This window comes from Xiphophorus hellerii, chromosome 8 (genome assembly GCF_003331165.1).
Source record: "Xiphophorus hellerii strain 12219 chromosome 8, Xiphophorus_hellerii-4.1, whole genome shotgun sequence".
In the NCBI taxonomy this organism is placed as follows: Eukaryota; Metazoa; Chordata; class Actinopteri; order Cyprinodontiformes; family Poeciliidae; genus Xiphophorus; species Xiphophorus hellerii.
The window spans coordinates 27,945,399-27,962,002 of record NC_045679.1 but is presented as its reverse complement, the minus strand read 5'-3'; the positions used below and the strand labels follow the sequence as shown (position 1 = coordinate 27,962,002).

General features: G+C 38.9%; 1 protein-coding gene across 1 annotated transcript in view; it reads right to left on the bottom strand.

The window, feature by feature from the left end:
* gfra2b (GDNF family receptor alpha 2b) overlaps nt 1–5,911 on the bottom strand; it is a 121,217-nt gene extending 115,306 nt beyond the window's left edge. The window contains exon 1 of the mRNA XM_032569875.1: nt 5,156–5,911. Within this exon, the coding sequence (XP_032425766.1) occupies nt 5,156–5,195 (40 nt within the window). The 5' untranslated portion in view covers nt 5,196–5,911. The remainder of the gene's footprint in view (nt 1–5,155) is intronic.
* Nucleotides 5,912–16,604: the final 10,693 nt, after the last annotated feature.

Sequence of the window (16,604 nt, the reverse complement as noted above, 5' to 3'; positions counted from 1 at the left end):
CTTTCTGTCGATACTAGGAAATAACTCTGTCTGTCTGAGTTACCTAACCAATAACGAGGTAATTGTCCATGTATGTGTTCGAACACTCACAAATGTACCGACATTAGTGCAGTCTGGAACATGCTATCACACCCAGGACAGGAGTCACATGCGGCCTCTTCCAGAAACACTGCTGATAGCTGAGGTAGCCTACTGTTAAAGAAGTGTGAAAATGGCTGAGGAGGATGATCGGCAAGAAGGAGTGGCCTTAAACGGTTCTACTACCACTGTGTTTTTTCATATTTTCCTACTGCTTGGAATGAAGGCGCTCTTCATTGTAGTAGACTGACTGTGGAACGTCAGCATACATGAAACGTGTAATTAAACATGTCTTTTGGTGATATTGAAAGAGACAGCAATGGGCTTGTGCCAAATGCCTGCTTCATTCACTGTGTGACACAGCGCCCCCTAAGGTGAGACAAGTGTTCAGAACCAGACACCACACATTCCAGCGTGTCGTTATTCAGCACAGTGAACCCCTGCCTGGAAACGGTACAGTACTAACACATTTTTCAGCAGTGTTGTATAAAGTACTGAAATCTCAGAGTCAAGTAAAAGTACAAGTACCTCTCCAAAATATGACTTTGGTAAAAGTCGAAGTCACTGACTGAAATGTTACTTGAGTTAAAGTCTTAAAGTATCTGAAACTTCTTGTACTTAAGTATGGAAATTACTGTAAAAATGGATGTACTCAAGTAATGTAATGAAAAGTACAAGTAAAAAGTAAAACAAAGCAAATGCAGTTTGAATGACATTTTTTATATTTTGGTAAACTTGTCAAATACACTTAAAATAATGTACACAACCAAGTGCAGGCAAAATTAAACCTGCTAATAGATATACCTGCAGGCATCATTTAGTTAAGAAAATTATGTGCTTTACCTATAGCACAAGGTTAACTTAACCTGCTTTACAACTGAACCAGCTTCTTAGTATACCCTGCAGGACAGAAAATACAAAGTTTTTGTAAGCCTTAAGTTTTCCCTTCAAGTAAGGTCAGTGCTGAAAAATAAATAGTACAGAAAATGCGGCCAACATGAAGAAAAAGAGCTGTTACGATTACTCTACTTCACAAATCAGTGAATCAGTCAATCCTACAGTCAGTAGGTGGTGCACACAACTGGTCATTATGCAAAAGAAAAAAAGAATTGGGAGGGAAATGCAGCTTATTGGCATCTGTAAACCTGGTTTTGAACTTGCATGCCTTTCCTATATTCGTTAAATTTAGTCTAAATTGCTATCGCTATGGCTTCTGTCCCCCCTTGAACAGAGGAGTCTAGGTAGCCTGCTACAGTCAACATTAGGCCTAAGCTAAATACACCACGTGTGGAACTGAAACAATGCCAAACAAAGTTCATTTATGGTCAACGTTTCACAATACAGTAGTGCCTAGTGACCAAGCTATAGTTACTGAAACAGGAGGATTATAACCATTTCATAAGACGTTACCTCGATGTGTTTCTTCAAGTTGGACGGGGAGTTTTTGTAAGATAGAATTTCCACATCTTCGGGCAGGAATAACATAAACTGCATGCGCTACGACAAAATCTTTAACACCCACGAAAGAGTATATTGTGTTTAAATAAGGCCATGGGCTCTCATCACCAGCTGGTGGTTCCCCTGGAGCCGTGTCCGACGTAGTTGCAGTCGTTGTGGTCTCCGTCTCCTCCTCCATGTGACTGCTGCTGATAGCGAGACTTGCTTTGTGTTTAATGGGAGAAGCGAAACAGGTGTATCCTATTGGTGGTGATGAACAAGCCCAGGCAAGTAGGCTACCGACTTTGTTCGGTAGCCTACTTGCTACTTGCTAATCAGTAGGTGGGGTCAAAACACTTGCGTTTCTCTCTCGCTTTTTTGTAACGAGTAACTAAACCACACATTGAAAATGTATCGGAGTAAAAGTACGCAATTAAGTTCGGAAATATAGTGAAGTAAAAGTGAAAGTCGTCAAAAATTTTCATACTCGAGGAAAGTATGAAGTACTCCAAAATATACTTAAGTAAAGTAGTGAAGTATTTTTACTTCGTTACTATACAACACTGTTTTTCAGTGGAACGTAACTCCAAATTACTACCAGAAGATATACAATTTTGAGAATTTTTCTGTTGAGTGTCTCTAAAATACTTGACATGCTTTTGACTGGTGTTTGTAAAGCAGCCAATGGAGAGGCAGCGTTCATTTTTCTTTGTGCTGATTGGCTGTTCCTTCAAGAGCAGAGATAAGGAAGACTGTGGATGTTGTGCTGTAGTACCAAGATGGTTTCCACTGTGTGTACTACGGTATATTTGTATATTTTGGTATGCTTGAACTACAAAAACAGACAAAAACAGCATGTATAGAGTCTACAGTATTCACAGATTTCAGCTATTCATGGTTCCTAACCCCCATTAATTTCAGGGTTTCACGGCACATATTATAATAATATAAAGCCAGGATGAAACCTCTGGGTATATTGCAAAAAACATTTCAAAAAATCTAATGTTTTAAGTCCCCAAATCTTAAAATACCTGCACTTCTATTTTGCCATTATCTCCTTCCAAGATTGTATGGTCCAGGTTTTTTGGAGAGAAAAAAATTAAAAATAATAATTGAAGAACATGAGTGAACATTTCTAGGTTAAGGTTGTGCCAGAATGTTTACATAAAAAGAGCAAGTGCACTGAAAATTTCACCGATCTTCATTTAAACCAAGTGGGATTTAAGAACTATAGTATTCAATCATTCAGACACAGGTCACTTCAGAGGTAATACACCCCTGATAGTTACAGACAGAGCTACTGTGCAAGTGTGATATTTGTCATCGGAACAAGGTTGGACAGTAAATCTCAAGAGAGATATGCAGTAATACAAAGTCTATTTATGAGTTTTTAAAGATACAGTCCCTCCACAGTGCCTAGCAAACGTAGTGAGGCCCATATTTTTTGGCCTTTTGGCATATTGCAACCACAAGGAACTCTGACATATGGTTGAGATCAAGAAAAAAGCTGTACATCATTGTAATGTGCCAGAAAAAATGATATATGGTTTGAAATACTTCATGAGAAATACTTTGCCAGTGCTTTCTAGAACCACTATCTGTTGCTGATGTAACCATAAGTGTCTTACTACAAATTGAACATTGACTCTGCTTTATTCCTGGTCATCATGATGTTCTTTGTTTCTCTACTGGTTTTTAAAGAACCTCTGAGGAAAAAAACAGAACATTTTCCTGTACTCTGACTTTAATTACACAGATAGACTCTGTTCTTCAGCTGGTTGCATCTGGTTTTGTATGTGAAACTCAGAGCAAAAGCACACAACCTTTTTACTAGAAAAGGCTTCTGAATATGACCTCATTCTTTTTCTTCTGTTTCAGAGTTTTGCACTAAGGTTATTGCGCAGGATGAGTTGTATGGTGTGAACATAGTTTGGTACAGCAGGCAGTTTCCAAAGCATCCTACAGTCAATCAAAACAGTGAGTAACCAGACATACTTAATGTCATACTTACTGTGTGGCTGAAACACCATTACTCCACTTGGCATGTCACTAGTTCTGCCCTCTAGACATGTCAGCTTCTTGTAAATCAGTGGGTGGTCTGCATGTGTGACCAATTATATCTAAATGAGACAATTTATTCTGGTGGTTACAGTTAATCTTTCTTTTTTTGCCAGTAAACATGTTTATTTAATTTTGCAATCTGTTATAAAATCTGGAGAGGTGAAGACCTCCGCTCCCTGACGGAGGCAAATTCGAAAACGGATCATAAAAGCAGCTTTTGAACAGGTTCTGCAGCGTTGCATGTTATAGATGTTATGCAAAATCTCAGGAACATTTTTCAGTTTTTACGACTAAATGCCAAAACAGAGCATTATTATTGATTTGCTAAGTGGTACTGTGAAATCTGCTGAGTGATGTATTTGATAGTTTGGGTTTTGGGGGTTTTAATGAATATCTAACCTACACCTGAGATTTATGGAATAAAAATAAGAAAATATGTATAAATTATTTCCTCTGAGAAAAATCTAGATTTTATTTGTGTTCCTTCTCTATTTCAAAACCATCTGCTAATCATCTAATTCATTTATAAGTGACCAGTTGGTGTTCTGTCTCAGGGTTCCTCATAGGTAGGGCAGGTGACTAGCTGTGGTCAGCTGGTTTTAACAAGGCTAACAATCATTCTGTGGTTGGTTGAGCATCAAAATAATACACCTACAAATAAATTTCCTCATTCAGGTTGTAAAAATGATCTATGACTGGATTTGTTTTTTATGGTACAACAGGGAAATAAAGGCCCTCTGCTGGAGCGAATGGTCAACAACATCAAACAATGGCTATTAAACGGCACTCAGGATCGTTTAGGAGAAAACCACAGCAGCAAAGATTACACTTCAATACTTTGTTCTCAAAAAGATAACTCTTTTCAGTTATTTTCAGTGTTCTTTAAGTTTAAAGAGCATTTAATATGCTTGTTTAATGTCTCATGATCATCCTGTATAATTTGATGATCTGCTGCAGAATGAAATAATCCACCCAACGTGTAAATTAGAAGGAGTTCCGCGACTGCAAGATCAGATCAGATAAACTTGTGTTGCCTCAGAGAGAGAGAGAGAGAGTCCAGGTGGGAATGATCCGCTCAGATTGTCTTGCAAATACAAAAGAGCAACAAGACATGGAGATAAAACTGAAATGAAACCGGACAAAGAGAAGCAAGACAGACTAAAAACGAAAATGCTGCCCGGTAATTACACAGAATGGAGAAAAAAGAAAAAGAAAGTTTCTTTCAAACAGTGAAGCAGTTTGCTTAGACAGGAATCATGTTTGTCCAACAAGCGCGTTGATTTAATGCAATAACTGCAAATATTTTCAGTTGATTTTCTACCAGTTTTCTGAAGTGTCACAGTGCTTCCAGCCCACATATCTCCACATAGAACAGCCTGCCTCTGACACGGCAGGCTGCCCCCCACTGAACCCGTTCACACAGGGCTGGTGGGTGACATCTTAATGGGTTTAATGTTCCTCGCGGAAAGGGAGGGCTGAGGGGGAGACGGACCAAAGTGCACGCGGGCAAGACCCAGTGCCCTCCGGTGTGTGTGCGCGCGTGTGTGTAGGCGTGTGCACGCGCCACTTGTGTACTCACCCAACACAAACACCACAGAGATGATGTTAATCAGGAACATGTCGCGTCCGGCTGTAATCCCTCTGCTTGCTCAGTTTGCTGTACTTCTTTTTCACCTTTCTCTTCTCTCTCTTTCTGTCTGTCTACTCGGGCTCCGCTGACATGGTGGAGCGAACGCAGCCTGGATCCCCGAGCCGACCCCCCTCCGACTCAGAGCAGCGCAGGACTGATGGCTCGGTCCGTCACGGGGCGAACATTCCGCTGCGCTCCTCGGGAATCCGCTGAGAAAGACCCGGGAAAGACTTTGACCGTTCCTGTTAGAGCGTCCACGCGCTGCTCCCAGCCAACTTTTCCAGGTGGTCTGTCTGTCTGTCTGTCGGTGTGAGTTTGGACTGTCTGCCTTTTCCTTCCTCCGGCGAAGTCTTACAGAACGCACCGACAGAATGTCTCTGTTTGACTTGAACCTCCACGCGCAACTCCAAAGCAGCACGATGCGCTCTGGCACGTGCGTCTCGTATCCACTCCAGCTGCCTCGTGGGTCCACTGGCGCAAGCAAACCGGGCGCGTGCGACTGCTGCTGAGGAACCTTCAAACGGCCCCGCTCCTTCCCTCCTGACACGCGCAGCTACACTTAGAAAGGCGCGTGCCAGAGTCCCTCGCTCTCTCTCCTTTTCCAGGTATCCAACAAGCTCCTCGCGCACGCAATGACTCCGCGTGATGAGTCAAGCGTGCAATATGAGATGTATGGAAGAAAAAACAACTATTTCATTAGAATCTGGTTTTCCTGTGCAATTATCTATAGGTTTTGTGTGTGTGGAGGGGGTGCGGTGTGTGTGTGTGTGTGTACGTTTGTTTCTAATACCTTGTGGGAACCCACATGTTTGCGCAGCTATCACACCGTAGTATATGTCAGGAAAATGGGGTGTGTGGGTGTGTGGGCGCGGGTGGGTGTGTGTGGGGGGGGGGGGGGGGGGGGGGTCGTGTGTGTGTGAGAGAGAGTCTTTAAAATTTACATTTGCAGACATTAACTTGTGGTGACCTTCTTTGTGAATGCCGGGAGTCATGGAGGAAACTCCACCATCCCAACAGAGAAGCATGGTAGTGGCAGCATCATGCCATGGGGATGTTTTGAAGCAGCAGAACAGAATGAAAGATGACTGCAGAAATGTCTGGATCAGTAAAGTAATAAGCAAAGGCTGTGAATACTTACATAAAAGGAATTTTATCTGTGTTTTCATAATTACTATAATAATGGAAGAGTTCAACTCTGTAGTAGTTATTTTTTCAGTTAATTTATATGCGTTCTTGTGAAATTAAATAAGCTGCTTCTAGCTACAGTCGGCAACAACAGTTCAGAGACCTAACGTCGAATTGAAGGGATTATTATCTGAATGTTGTTCAGAGCAATACACAGTCTTTGATGTGTGGGTTCATCTTACTATAAGATCCTGGGTTTATTAGTGATTTCTCCTCTCTCTCTCTCTTTTTATCTCTGTAGTTGAACATCATCACCCGGAAGAGATGGAGATGAATCGACAATCAGGTTTATCATCCCAACATGTAACATTTAAATTCATCTTCGGTCCAGGATCACATCTCAGAGGAGAAGGAAAAACATACAAAAGCCCAAAAAGACATGCAGCACACAGACAAGGTAATCACTCTTGTGCCTGTAGGGAATAGAAACACTGCTTACAGGACTGACGGACTGCCTGTAAAAATCCTACAGATGCATCACTCTTCATTAGTCCTGAAAGGAAAACTTAGCAATGTTAGACTCAGAAGTAATGGGACACTGTGCTGTTATGAAAATACTACTGTACCAAAAATCATATTTGATTGTAGATTTTTTTTACACCTTTGGGGACATTGATAACAATACTGTATATGGAATCTCAAATAAGAAAAATTTGATGAAGAAAAGGAAAATGTTAAAGCCCATTATTCAGTGTCTGATAGAGCCACATATATATTGGACTACTGAAGGAAACCTTTGTGTGACTGTTACACAAAGGTAACTCAATGTAACAGTCTGTTACATTGAGCTTCACATTGAGCCACCAAGAAAAATGTAAAATAATAGAGGGAGGACGCTGAATGCTTCCGGCCAAGAAGCATCTATGAGGGGCTACAACACAATCTATGTACGGAATATAGTCAAATAAATCACATTCAAGTCAGTTCAGTTTATTTATATAGCACCAATTAAAACAAATGCTGTCTGAACGCATTTCACAAAAACCTTCAATTCAACAACATCATACATACAACATACAGTATATTCCAATTGATCCTAGTCATCAAATATACAGCATGTTCAATTAATTATTCAAAGTAAATTAAGAAGTTTCTATGGAAACCAAGCAGATTGTGCTACAAAATCATTGATAACAAGAATGTGGGTAGTACCAGTTACATTTATCTGAGTAATGATTTAATGCACAGTCCATTTTATTTGTTCCTGAGTAATGTTGTTACTCTTACAATACAAGTAACTTCAGTGTAGAAAGAAAAGACACAGTCATATTTAATTAATTATAATGTAGGATGATAATATGTCTTTAGACTCCAGATATTGGAAACAGATTCTAAATTTCTGCACACATGAGCTAACGTTTATGCTAGTCTGATGATAATTACTCAGCATTTTCTACATGTCAATCTATATATCATTATTGCTCATTCAGTATGAATAAACAACACGTTAGAAAAGTTACATAAACATTTGTTTATATACTTATATGAAACAAAAATCCAATTTTCTTAAAAAAGCTATCAAATGGAGGCGGGTCTGCAGGTTCATCACACAGTCTGGTAATGACCAATCAGCTTAAAGAAGTTGGTGAAGCGGGGCAGCATGTGAAACACATCGGGTCATCAGAACCAAGACTGAGAAGTGTTGGACCCAGGCAAATCAAGTTCTCTGCAAAACAGTAAATGTTCCAATCCTTCAGCTTCAGCTTCCATTTTGGTTGACATTCTAGTCCATGAATAATTTCTCCTGAGTCCATCTGCACGGCTCATGACTCAGAGCTTCACATCAATTAAAACAAGACTCAAAAGTGTGACACAATAAAAGCATCCCTGCTGCTTTTTCATGCATATTTTTAGCTAATATAGCAATTAAATTGTTTGAGACGTCAGCAGGTCTACCTGGACCCCATGTGCATTGCTCATCAGCTGGCCGCTCAACAAATGAAAGGTAGCACTGAGTTGAAATCCATTTTTCATTTTGTCAAAGCGCTCATTTGACACAGAGATTCTCACAGCGTGACCCCAAAAACCTTTCATTGCGCATTAGGTTTCTGGCCATTACCTCTAAGTTCAGCATGCTCTGGATTGTACATTAATATTCCTTTAATTGACTCATTATTTAGTCTGCTGCCAAGAACAGCTCACTCTGGCAACATTATACACAACCGTTCAGTGACTCCATGAAACACGTCATATAAATCGATTGCACAGACACACACACACACACCCCCCCACACACACACACACACACACAGACTGATGTTTACAAGTCTTAGGTTACAGTTAATGAAAACACATTTAAGATAAAAAATATTATTTCAGACAAGTAGAAAAATCCTTTCAATAAAGAAATGTGGGCTTAGTATAAAGTATGTTCAATGCCTGTTTCAAACGTACTTTTAATCTAATAAACAAGCCTCGTCAGAACACATTCTCGACCAAATAGCCCCAAAATATTCATGCACACAACACTTGTGGAAAAGCATGGTTAAAAATAAATCCTCCAGCTGCAGCTGACCCAGAACGCTGCTGCTGGAGTTCTGACTCAAACCAGGAAGATAGAGAACATCCCTACACTGAGAGAATAGACTTTAAAATACTGTTAGTTTATAAATCACTGAACGGCTTAGCACCACAATACATTAAAGATCTGTTGTTGTCGTATCAACCTTCCAGACCCCTCAGATCTTCTGGTTCTGGTTCTGCTCAGCATCCAGAACCAGAACCAAACATGGAGAAGCAGCATTCAGCTACTATGAACCACAAATCTGGAACAAACTTCCAGAAAACTGCAAGAATGCAGAAATACTGAGTTCCTTAAGCTCAAGAAACAATTCCATTTAGAATTACCTTTGATTAACAGTAACTAGAAAATAGATTCATTCTCACCTGGATTCCAACTCATCATTACTTCTCATGTGAAGCATTTGAACTGCCTTGTGCGATACAATAAAACAGGACTTGACTGATGCGCCCCTCACTTTGGGACAGGGTAGATCTGGAGCACATGACCTTCTCCAGAATGACCTCTGCAGTGGGTCCGGTGACCTCTCGGCCGCCCTCCAAAGACTTCTCTTGTGCTTCGTCTGAATTCTGTTCTTTGTCATCATTCTTACGTCTCTGTGTTTTCTCTGTGGTTCTCACTTTTTGTTTCCACCAGTTCTTTCTTTAATTACCACTTCATATCATTCTGTCTATCTCCTGGTCAAACTGAGACTCATAACCAATCTGCGTGAGCAAGAATTCTAGCTATCTTATACAGGTTCAAATACTTACATGATTTTCATAAGGATTTTTTTTTGTTGAATTTTGTTAAATTAAACTACACAATAGGTATTACTGGCTGTTTCTTTATAGGTGAAAACAAAAAACGGATCTGGGATGAAATACAACACAAACCCCTAACACCCCCTCCCACACACACACTCGCACACACAACACACAAACTGGTATGAAACCTTTTATCAGTGAGAAAGCATAGCAAAGCTATAACCTGGTATTGAAATGCGGTTTAGAGTGCAGCATATTTACATGTGGGAACATGTTGGAAAGCAGAGCTTGAGATCAGAGGCAACAAGTACTTTTCTTCTTCTCATAAAATGGATCATCCATTCATTTTGAGACGTGTTCATCCAACCAGCAGAATTCTGCAAAGGGCTGCATCCAACTCCCTCATTAACTCAAATTTGCCTCCACAGATCAAAGGAGCTACAGCACAAACTCGGAGCTCTGCATCAGCCGGTACAAATACTACATATTTACATGGAGCAAAATAAATAAATAAATTCTGTTTTTTAGTCTCTCTTTCTATTTTAAGAGTCGATGCAGCAGAAGCAGAACCTTCTGTTCTGGTTTTAATGAACCTGAGGTGACACAGATCCTGACTCTGAATTTATAGGTTCATTGCTTTCGCCTCAGGAGAGGATCTAAGCAATTAGCTGACTTTCTGATATATGTTCACTTCCTGTGACAACATTTGAATCTCATTACAGAAAAGGGAATTTGTTACACGATCATGTGAAACCTTTCTGAAAGTAAGACAGGCTGGATGCAAGGCAGAGATTTTCAGAGTCCTACTGAGGAGTGCATCTGTTTTATGATCATGTTCAGTGTTGTGCGAATGAATACACACTGACTGAAGTTTTTCACATCTTGTCGTAACAATCCTAGAAGTTGACTGTAATTTTATGTGATAGGCCAAAACAAAGACTTGCGTGGCAGAAATAGGAAATCAGGCATAGTTTTCCTTTTTTTTTTGACCAAGAAGAATCTGAAAATTGTGGTGTACATTTTTCATACAGCCTCCACTTGCTGCAATTACAGCTGAGAATCATATGAAGCTTTTACTAGTTTTGCATCTACACCAAAACCTTTCTTTGCAAAATAAGCTCAAGCTCTGTCAGGTTATCTGTGAAGAGCAATTTTATCCCAGTTGTTTCATCTTCAGGGCCCTTTTGTTTAATATCTTCCTCAGATTGTAACACTTAATAGTCACAGCCATGCAGATGGTACAAAGCTATACGTTTGCCACTGCAGTTTAGTTTTTCTTACTTGCTTGTCATCTTATTTATTTATTTATTTATTTATTTATTTATTATTTATTTTTTAATTTTTTTTCTAATCATGAAAATCACTGTGGAATGTCTTGATGCTGAAAATGTGCTGTACAATGACTGGGATAAAATACCAGAGAGCGAAAATAGGTTTGAGTCTTAAATCATTTTTTACTAACTGAAAAGTATGGCTCCTTGATAATCAGATATGCTGGTACTGGTCATGGGATTCTGATTTTTATTCAGTTTTTTTGTTTATTGTTTGTATTGTGGTGAACCTTTGTGCTACAAGGTGTTTAATTCTTTTTAAATTTGTAATTTATTATGTTCTTTTTAGATAAAAAATGCTTTTATCTATCATTATTATTCTTTTGTTTTTGGAAGTGTCTATATTGCACTGTAATATAATGTATTTGTATTGATTGTAGCTTGAGGTAGTAACTCTGGCGCGTTATGTGATGTGCATTGTCCCTTTTGTAATAAATAAACAACAGCATCATGTTATGACCTGTATTCTGCCAGGTTTCTATAAGTTTTCTGTGGATCCGTTCTGCAGCTCTGCTGCAAGTCACAGCCTGAAGCAACACTTTGACTGATGCCAGATTTCACACATTAACACTGGAGGATCTTTTTTTACTCGCGTTTGGCTTGGCTTCAGCACAATCACCCTTACATCACAAGACACAAGAGGCGCTTGATATAACAGCTCCCACGAAGACGGGGCTCTGGGTTTACATCTAAACAGACCAGAAGAAGGTTGAGAAAGCAAAAGAGAATATTATTATATCCAACGGGGAGAAGATCTGTGTTCAGAATTCATATGAGCAAAAGGAAAATAATGGATGAAACTCTGCTTCAGACCAAAAATGTTCCTGTGTCTGTAATTAAAGTGGAAACAAGATGCAGTCTGCTGGGAAATCACTTTTACAAGAAACTCTCAGGATTAGTCTGCCATGATTTCCCTCTCATCAAACTTCCTGTTTCACACCCTCCTCTTGTCCACACTCACTCCTTCCTCCCATTTTACACTTCTCCTCTCTGATTGCAGTTTTCTCCTTTGCCACAGCTCTTTTTCTACATCCAAGTACATATTTTCTCTAAAGCTGACCTCTTTTACCTTGGTCTCCTGGTACTAATTCAATTAAGGAAAGCACTAGAAAAGGCAGTTATAATTAACACTGATTAATGAGGTGAAGTCAGAGGATACATCAGTGATCGCGTGATTGGACAACATTAGTCTGAGACAATTAATGTGAATCATACCCACATTAGTTGGAAGGAGAATTGGTGCTTGATGTGCAGCGAGTGAAGGCCAAAGGTTTACATTCTTGTAAACACAATTCAAATTGTTTCATCAGAACCAACAACAGGACCATGTGTGTGTGTGTGTGTGGGTGTGTGCGGGCGTGGGGGTGTGTGGGCGTGAGCATGGAGGCATGTGTGTGTGTGTCAGTGTGTGACGGACCTCATGGGGAGTCTGTAGTCCCATTATGTTCATTTTTATTACACATTCTGAGCTGTCAGTGCAGAACATTGTGATATTTTAATATCGTGAGGTCTTGTACATTACAAAAACACAAAATCTGACCAAATATTTTTGGTCTAGTTTCTAGTGCAAATATCTCAGTTCACTTGAGATAAGACGAAACTCACATAGAAGCAACTTTTCAGTTTGGTGTAGGAACCTGTTTTGACTCAATCATTTCTTAATATTGAGGGAAAAGTACCAGTTCCATTGGCAGATTATTTAACTTATAACATTGGAAAAATGTCTTGTTTTAAGTGAAATAATCTGCCAAAGGAATTATTGACTTAAAACAAGCTCCCATTTCTTGCTGAAAAGTTACTTGTAAGTTAGTTTAGCCTTATTTCAAGTGTACTAAGATATTTGCACCAGAAATTAGGTCAAATATCCTCGTGTGTTTTTGCAGTGTATAACAAGATCTTGTTATCCCTTTAGTAAAATGGCTCATTATCAACAAGCAATAAAATAAAAAAACATATATATATAAAAATTTGAAATTCTCATATGTACATCACAGTCTGACGAGAGAGGCAACAGATTTTAGAGTTTGGCAGCTGTGACTCAAAGTGCTTTATTATTATTATTATTTCTAAGCAGTGATTGGGAGTGAAAGCACAATACAGGTGAGTTCAATTTATTCACGTAGAGACACATTTAACAAGTCAGCATAGACAATTTTATAAAATGCAGTACTAACTATATCAACATACAAGGAGAGTAACAAGAGTGAAAATAGCAGATTGAATCAAAGCAATCAGTAAAGCTTTATGTCAAATCACAGGCATTATTGAAATACTCATGTTCTATATAGCAATCAAACAGGAGCTCTTGGGTCAATAATCATAAGGATAAGTGAAGTCAAGTTTATCTGTATAGCTCATCTCAGCAACAAGCCAGTTCAAAGTGCTTATGATATGAAAAAACATAAAACAAGAACCAATTATGAAACAAGCAATAATAATCTTGCTCCTGGCGCCACAAGAACAGGCAGCCTGCTGCAGCAGCTCTCCGTGTTTTTCTTGTTTTTTAGTCTATTTTAGATGTGTTGTGTTTCTGTGTTTTCCTGCTCTTTTATACACACAATGGAGCTGACTATCTGGACAGATATTTTTTCATTTTCTTGCTTTTTACAGATTTTCTGTTTGGAGACTGCATGAGCGGCCACACTGTTTACTACAGGTGGATAGCTCTGATTCAGCAGTCACTAAGGTTTGTGACTGCTGGTGACAGAGGAACAACTGGAACTAGAGAAAGCAGCCTATTCCTCTGGCCCTCACTGCAAGTTACACACTAAATCGATTTTTGTTGTGCACATACTTACATTTGTTTTGAAGCACAAATCTGATAAGTCTGATCAAAATTGATATAGAGACTGCTTATTTATCTTTGCACACTCCTACTTAAATCTCAAAAGGTATTTAAGGTTTTAAAATATGCAGAAGAATGGAACAGAATGTAAAATATTTCTCCTTGAAAGAAAGCTGCATTGCCACACCTACAAAAGTAATGACTGAGTCTAAATGCAGCCAGTTTACGTTGTAAAGAGAAGGGATCTCATCATCGAGCCCTGAGGATTCAGAGACCGGTGATAAACAGCGACTGTTCTGGATGACACAGAGAAACACTGACTGTAAGGTCAAATTCAAACCAGAATGTTGTGTAAAATAAGAACTGAAGGCTGTTCTGAAGCTCTAGCTGAGTCATGTACCACAGACAGCTGACCCATCTCAGTTGAGCAGATATTGATAATGCAAAGGCTGTTCAGCTGAGAAAAGACACGTTTTGAAACTGACCTTCTGATAACCACAGATAACAACCAAAGAAGTGAAACTCGTTTCAACTTGACACAAATTCAATCTAGGTTCAATGAGCAGAGGTTTTGCTTGAGGGCATCATCCATATTTAATTAAACAGAGCATATTCTAGACAGATAAGCTGAGTATTTATAGTTGATTGCTGTTACAATCTATGTAAAAAGGGAAAAGCGCTTGGCAGAAATCTTTACAGCTGAACCTGTAAGAGGGACTTAAGTCATGCTTTCAGTGTGCTCAACCGTGTGTTGGCAAGATGAGTTTTGGAAGGACAGACAGTGGAGTACTAAAGAGTTGACAGGCTGGAGTTTGACTTAAATCAGTAGCTGTGGGTTTTTCACAAACTGCTTTTCATGGTTCACTCGACTGTTTGTAGGACAAAAGTGACAAAGTCGACTGAATATATAGAAAAAACGTTAAATGGCCTGTTTTGCATAGCGCTTCATCAAGTGTAGAAGACTCCAAAGAACTCTGCATTCAGTCATTCACACACATTCACACACTGATGCTGGTGAGCTACATTGTAGCCACAGCTGCCCCGGGCCAGTCTGACGGGAGTGAATACGAGAAACATGAAAAACGGCTAAATTGTGAAACTTGTTGACATTGCTATCATGAATCCAAATTTTTGCAGATGGTTGGAAGTCTCCCGCTGCGAACTAAACAGCATTAATAATTCATGTGTGAGGGAATCTGTATATGGTATCTGTGAAATATGTCTTGTTTGCAATACAAGAAGTACAGCACATACTGCCCTTTGCATATTTTCATCTTGCACAGTGGCTCTACATGTCTCTGATAAAACATCAGGTTCATGAAACCAGAGTGAATCATTTGCAAACATTTTCCACCTTTTATGTGGCATGTAGTCTGTACAGCTGAAAATGTAAAAAAAAGAGATCAAAAAAAGAGATGGTAACTTGGTTTAAGTAGTGTGCATAGCCTTAAAATAAAACTTTGTTGAAGCATGCTTTAAATTAACGTCAGCATTCAGTCCTCTCTAGTACACACTTAAAATCAGTTATAGTCAATATCAATAGCCTGTGTCCTACTCAAATCGTCCTTGCATTTGCTCATGGGCCTTCTTTAGCTAAAGTTTGCAGAGAACTTATAAAATATTAAAATAATCTCATCTTTCAAAGGTTTACAAAAAAATCTGCATGGCATTAAAAGTGAAAAATGTGTTTAGTCCAGAACTTCTTTGGTGTAGCAATGCTTCTTTGGAATGAATCTACAATTGGAAAACCTGTTGATTTTAAAAGTCACTTTAAATTGTCTGAAATTTGTGAGAAAACTACAAGTCACACATTTTCCTAACAGGTGCATCATATTCTGCCACATCCTGCCGTTCAGTACGGTATCATATTGGATCTTATCATATATCATTCCTTAATAAAATATAGTGTTGTATTCACAGGTGGAAGGAGCAGGAAAATTTTTTACTTAAAAAAGACGAGCTCTGCTTCAAGATAGTTTCATGCTAGTAAAAATAAAATTACCCAAGTAAGAATAAAATTAAAGAGGCTAATCAATTAATGACTAACTAATCATGACATTCGATTTATTATTTTGCAATGATTTCATCAGACAGACAACAAATGTAGAGTTAAATGCAAATTCTGAAAGACTAAAATGAATGAAAAAATACAAGTGAACACCATCTATACCAGGGGTCTCAAACTCCAGTCCTCGAGGGCCGCAGTCCTGCAGTTTTTAGATGTGCCACAGGTACAAAACACTGGAATGAAATGGCTTCATTACCTCCTCCTTGATCAGTTTTCCAGAGCCTTAATGACCTAATTATTCTGTTCAGGTGTGGTGCAGCAGAGGCACATCTAACAGTTGCAGGACTGCGGCCCTCGAGGACTGGAGTTTGAGACCCCTGCTCTATACAAACTAACAGATTTAAACAGAAGAAACTCCTTTCCAGGTTTTTTTTTTATGTAAAACTAATTCAGAATAGTTTATGTTTCAATATTTAAAACAGTGTAAAGTACCTTCAGTGACAATGTGTGGTGTTTACTGTATATTCACTTGAGCTCACTGCAGCATTAGAGCAAAAACGCTTGAATACAAACAGGAAGTCTCACCTTGACATGAACTTTAAATCTGTATCTGCTTTTCATTCAGTGAAATTACACATAGCGGCTAGAGAAGCCAGGAATTGTACTCAAGCAAGAGTAGCAATCCTTCATAATAATAATAATAACGACAGATTTAAGTAAAACTACTCATAAAAGTACATATTTTTCCACAAGGCTACTCAAATAAGTATAACTTAGTAATGCTAGTTAGTACCACCTCTGACTGTTAAAGAGTTCCAGCTG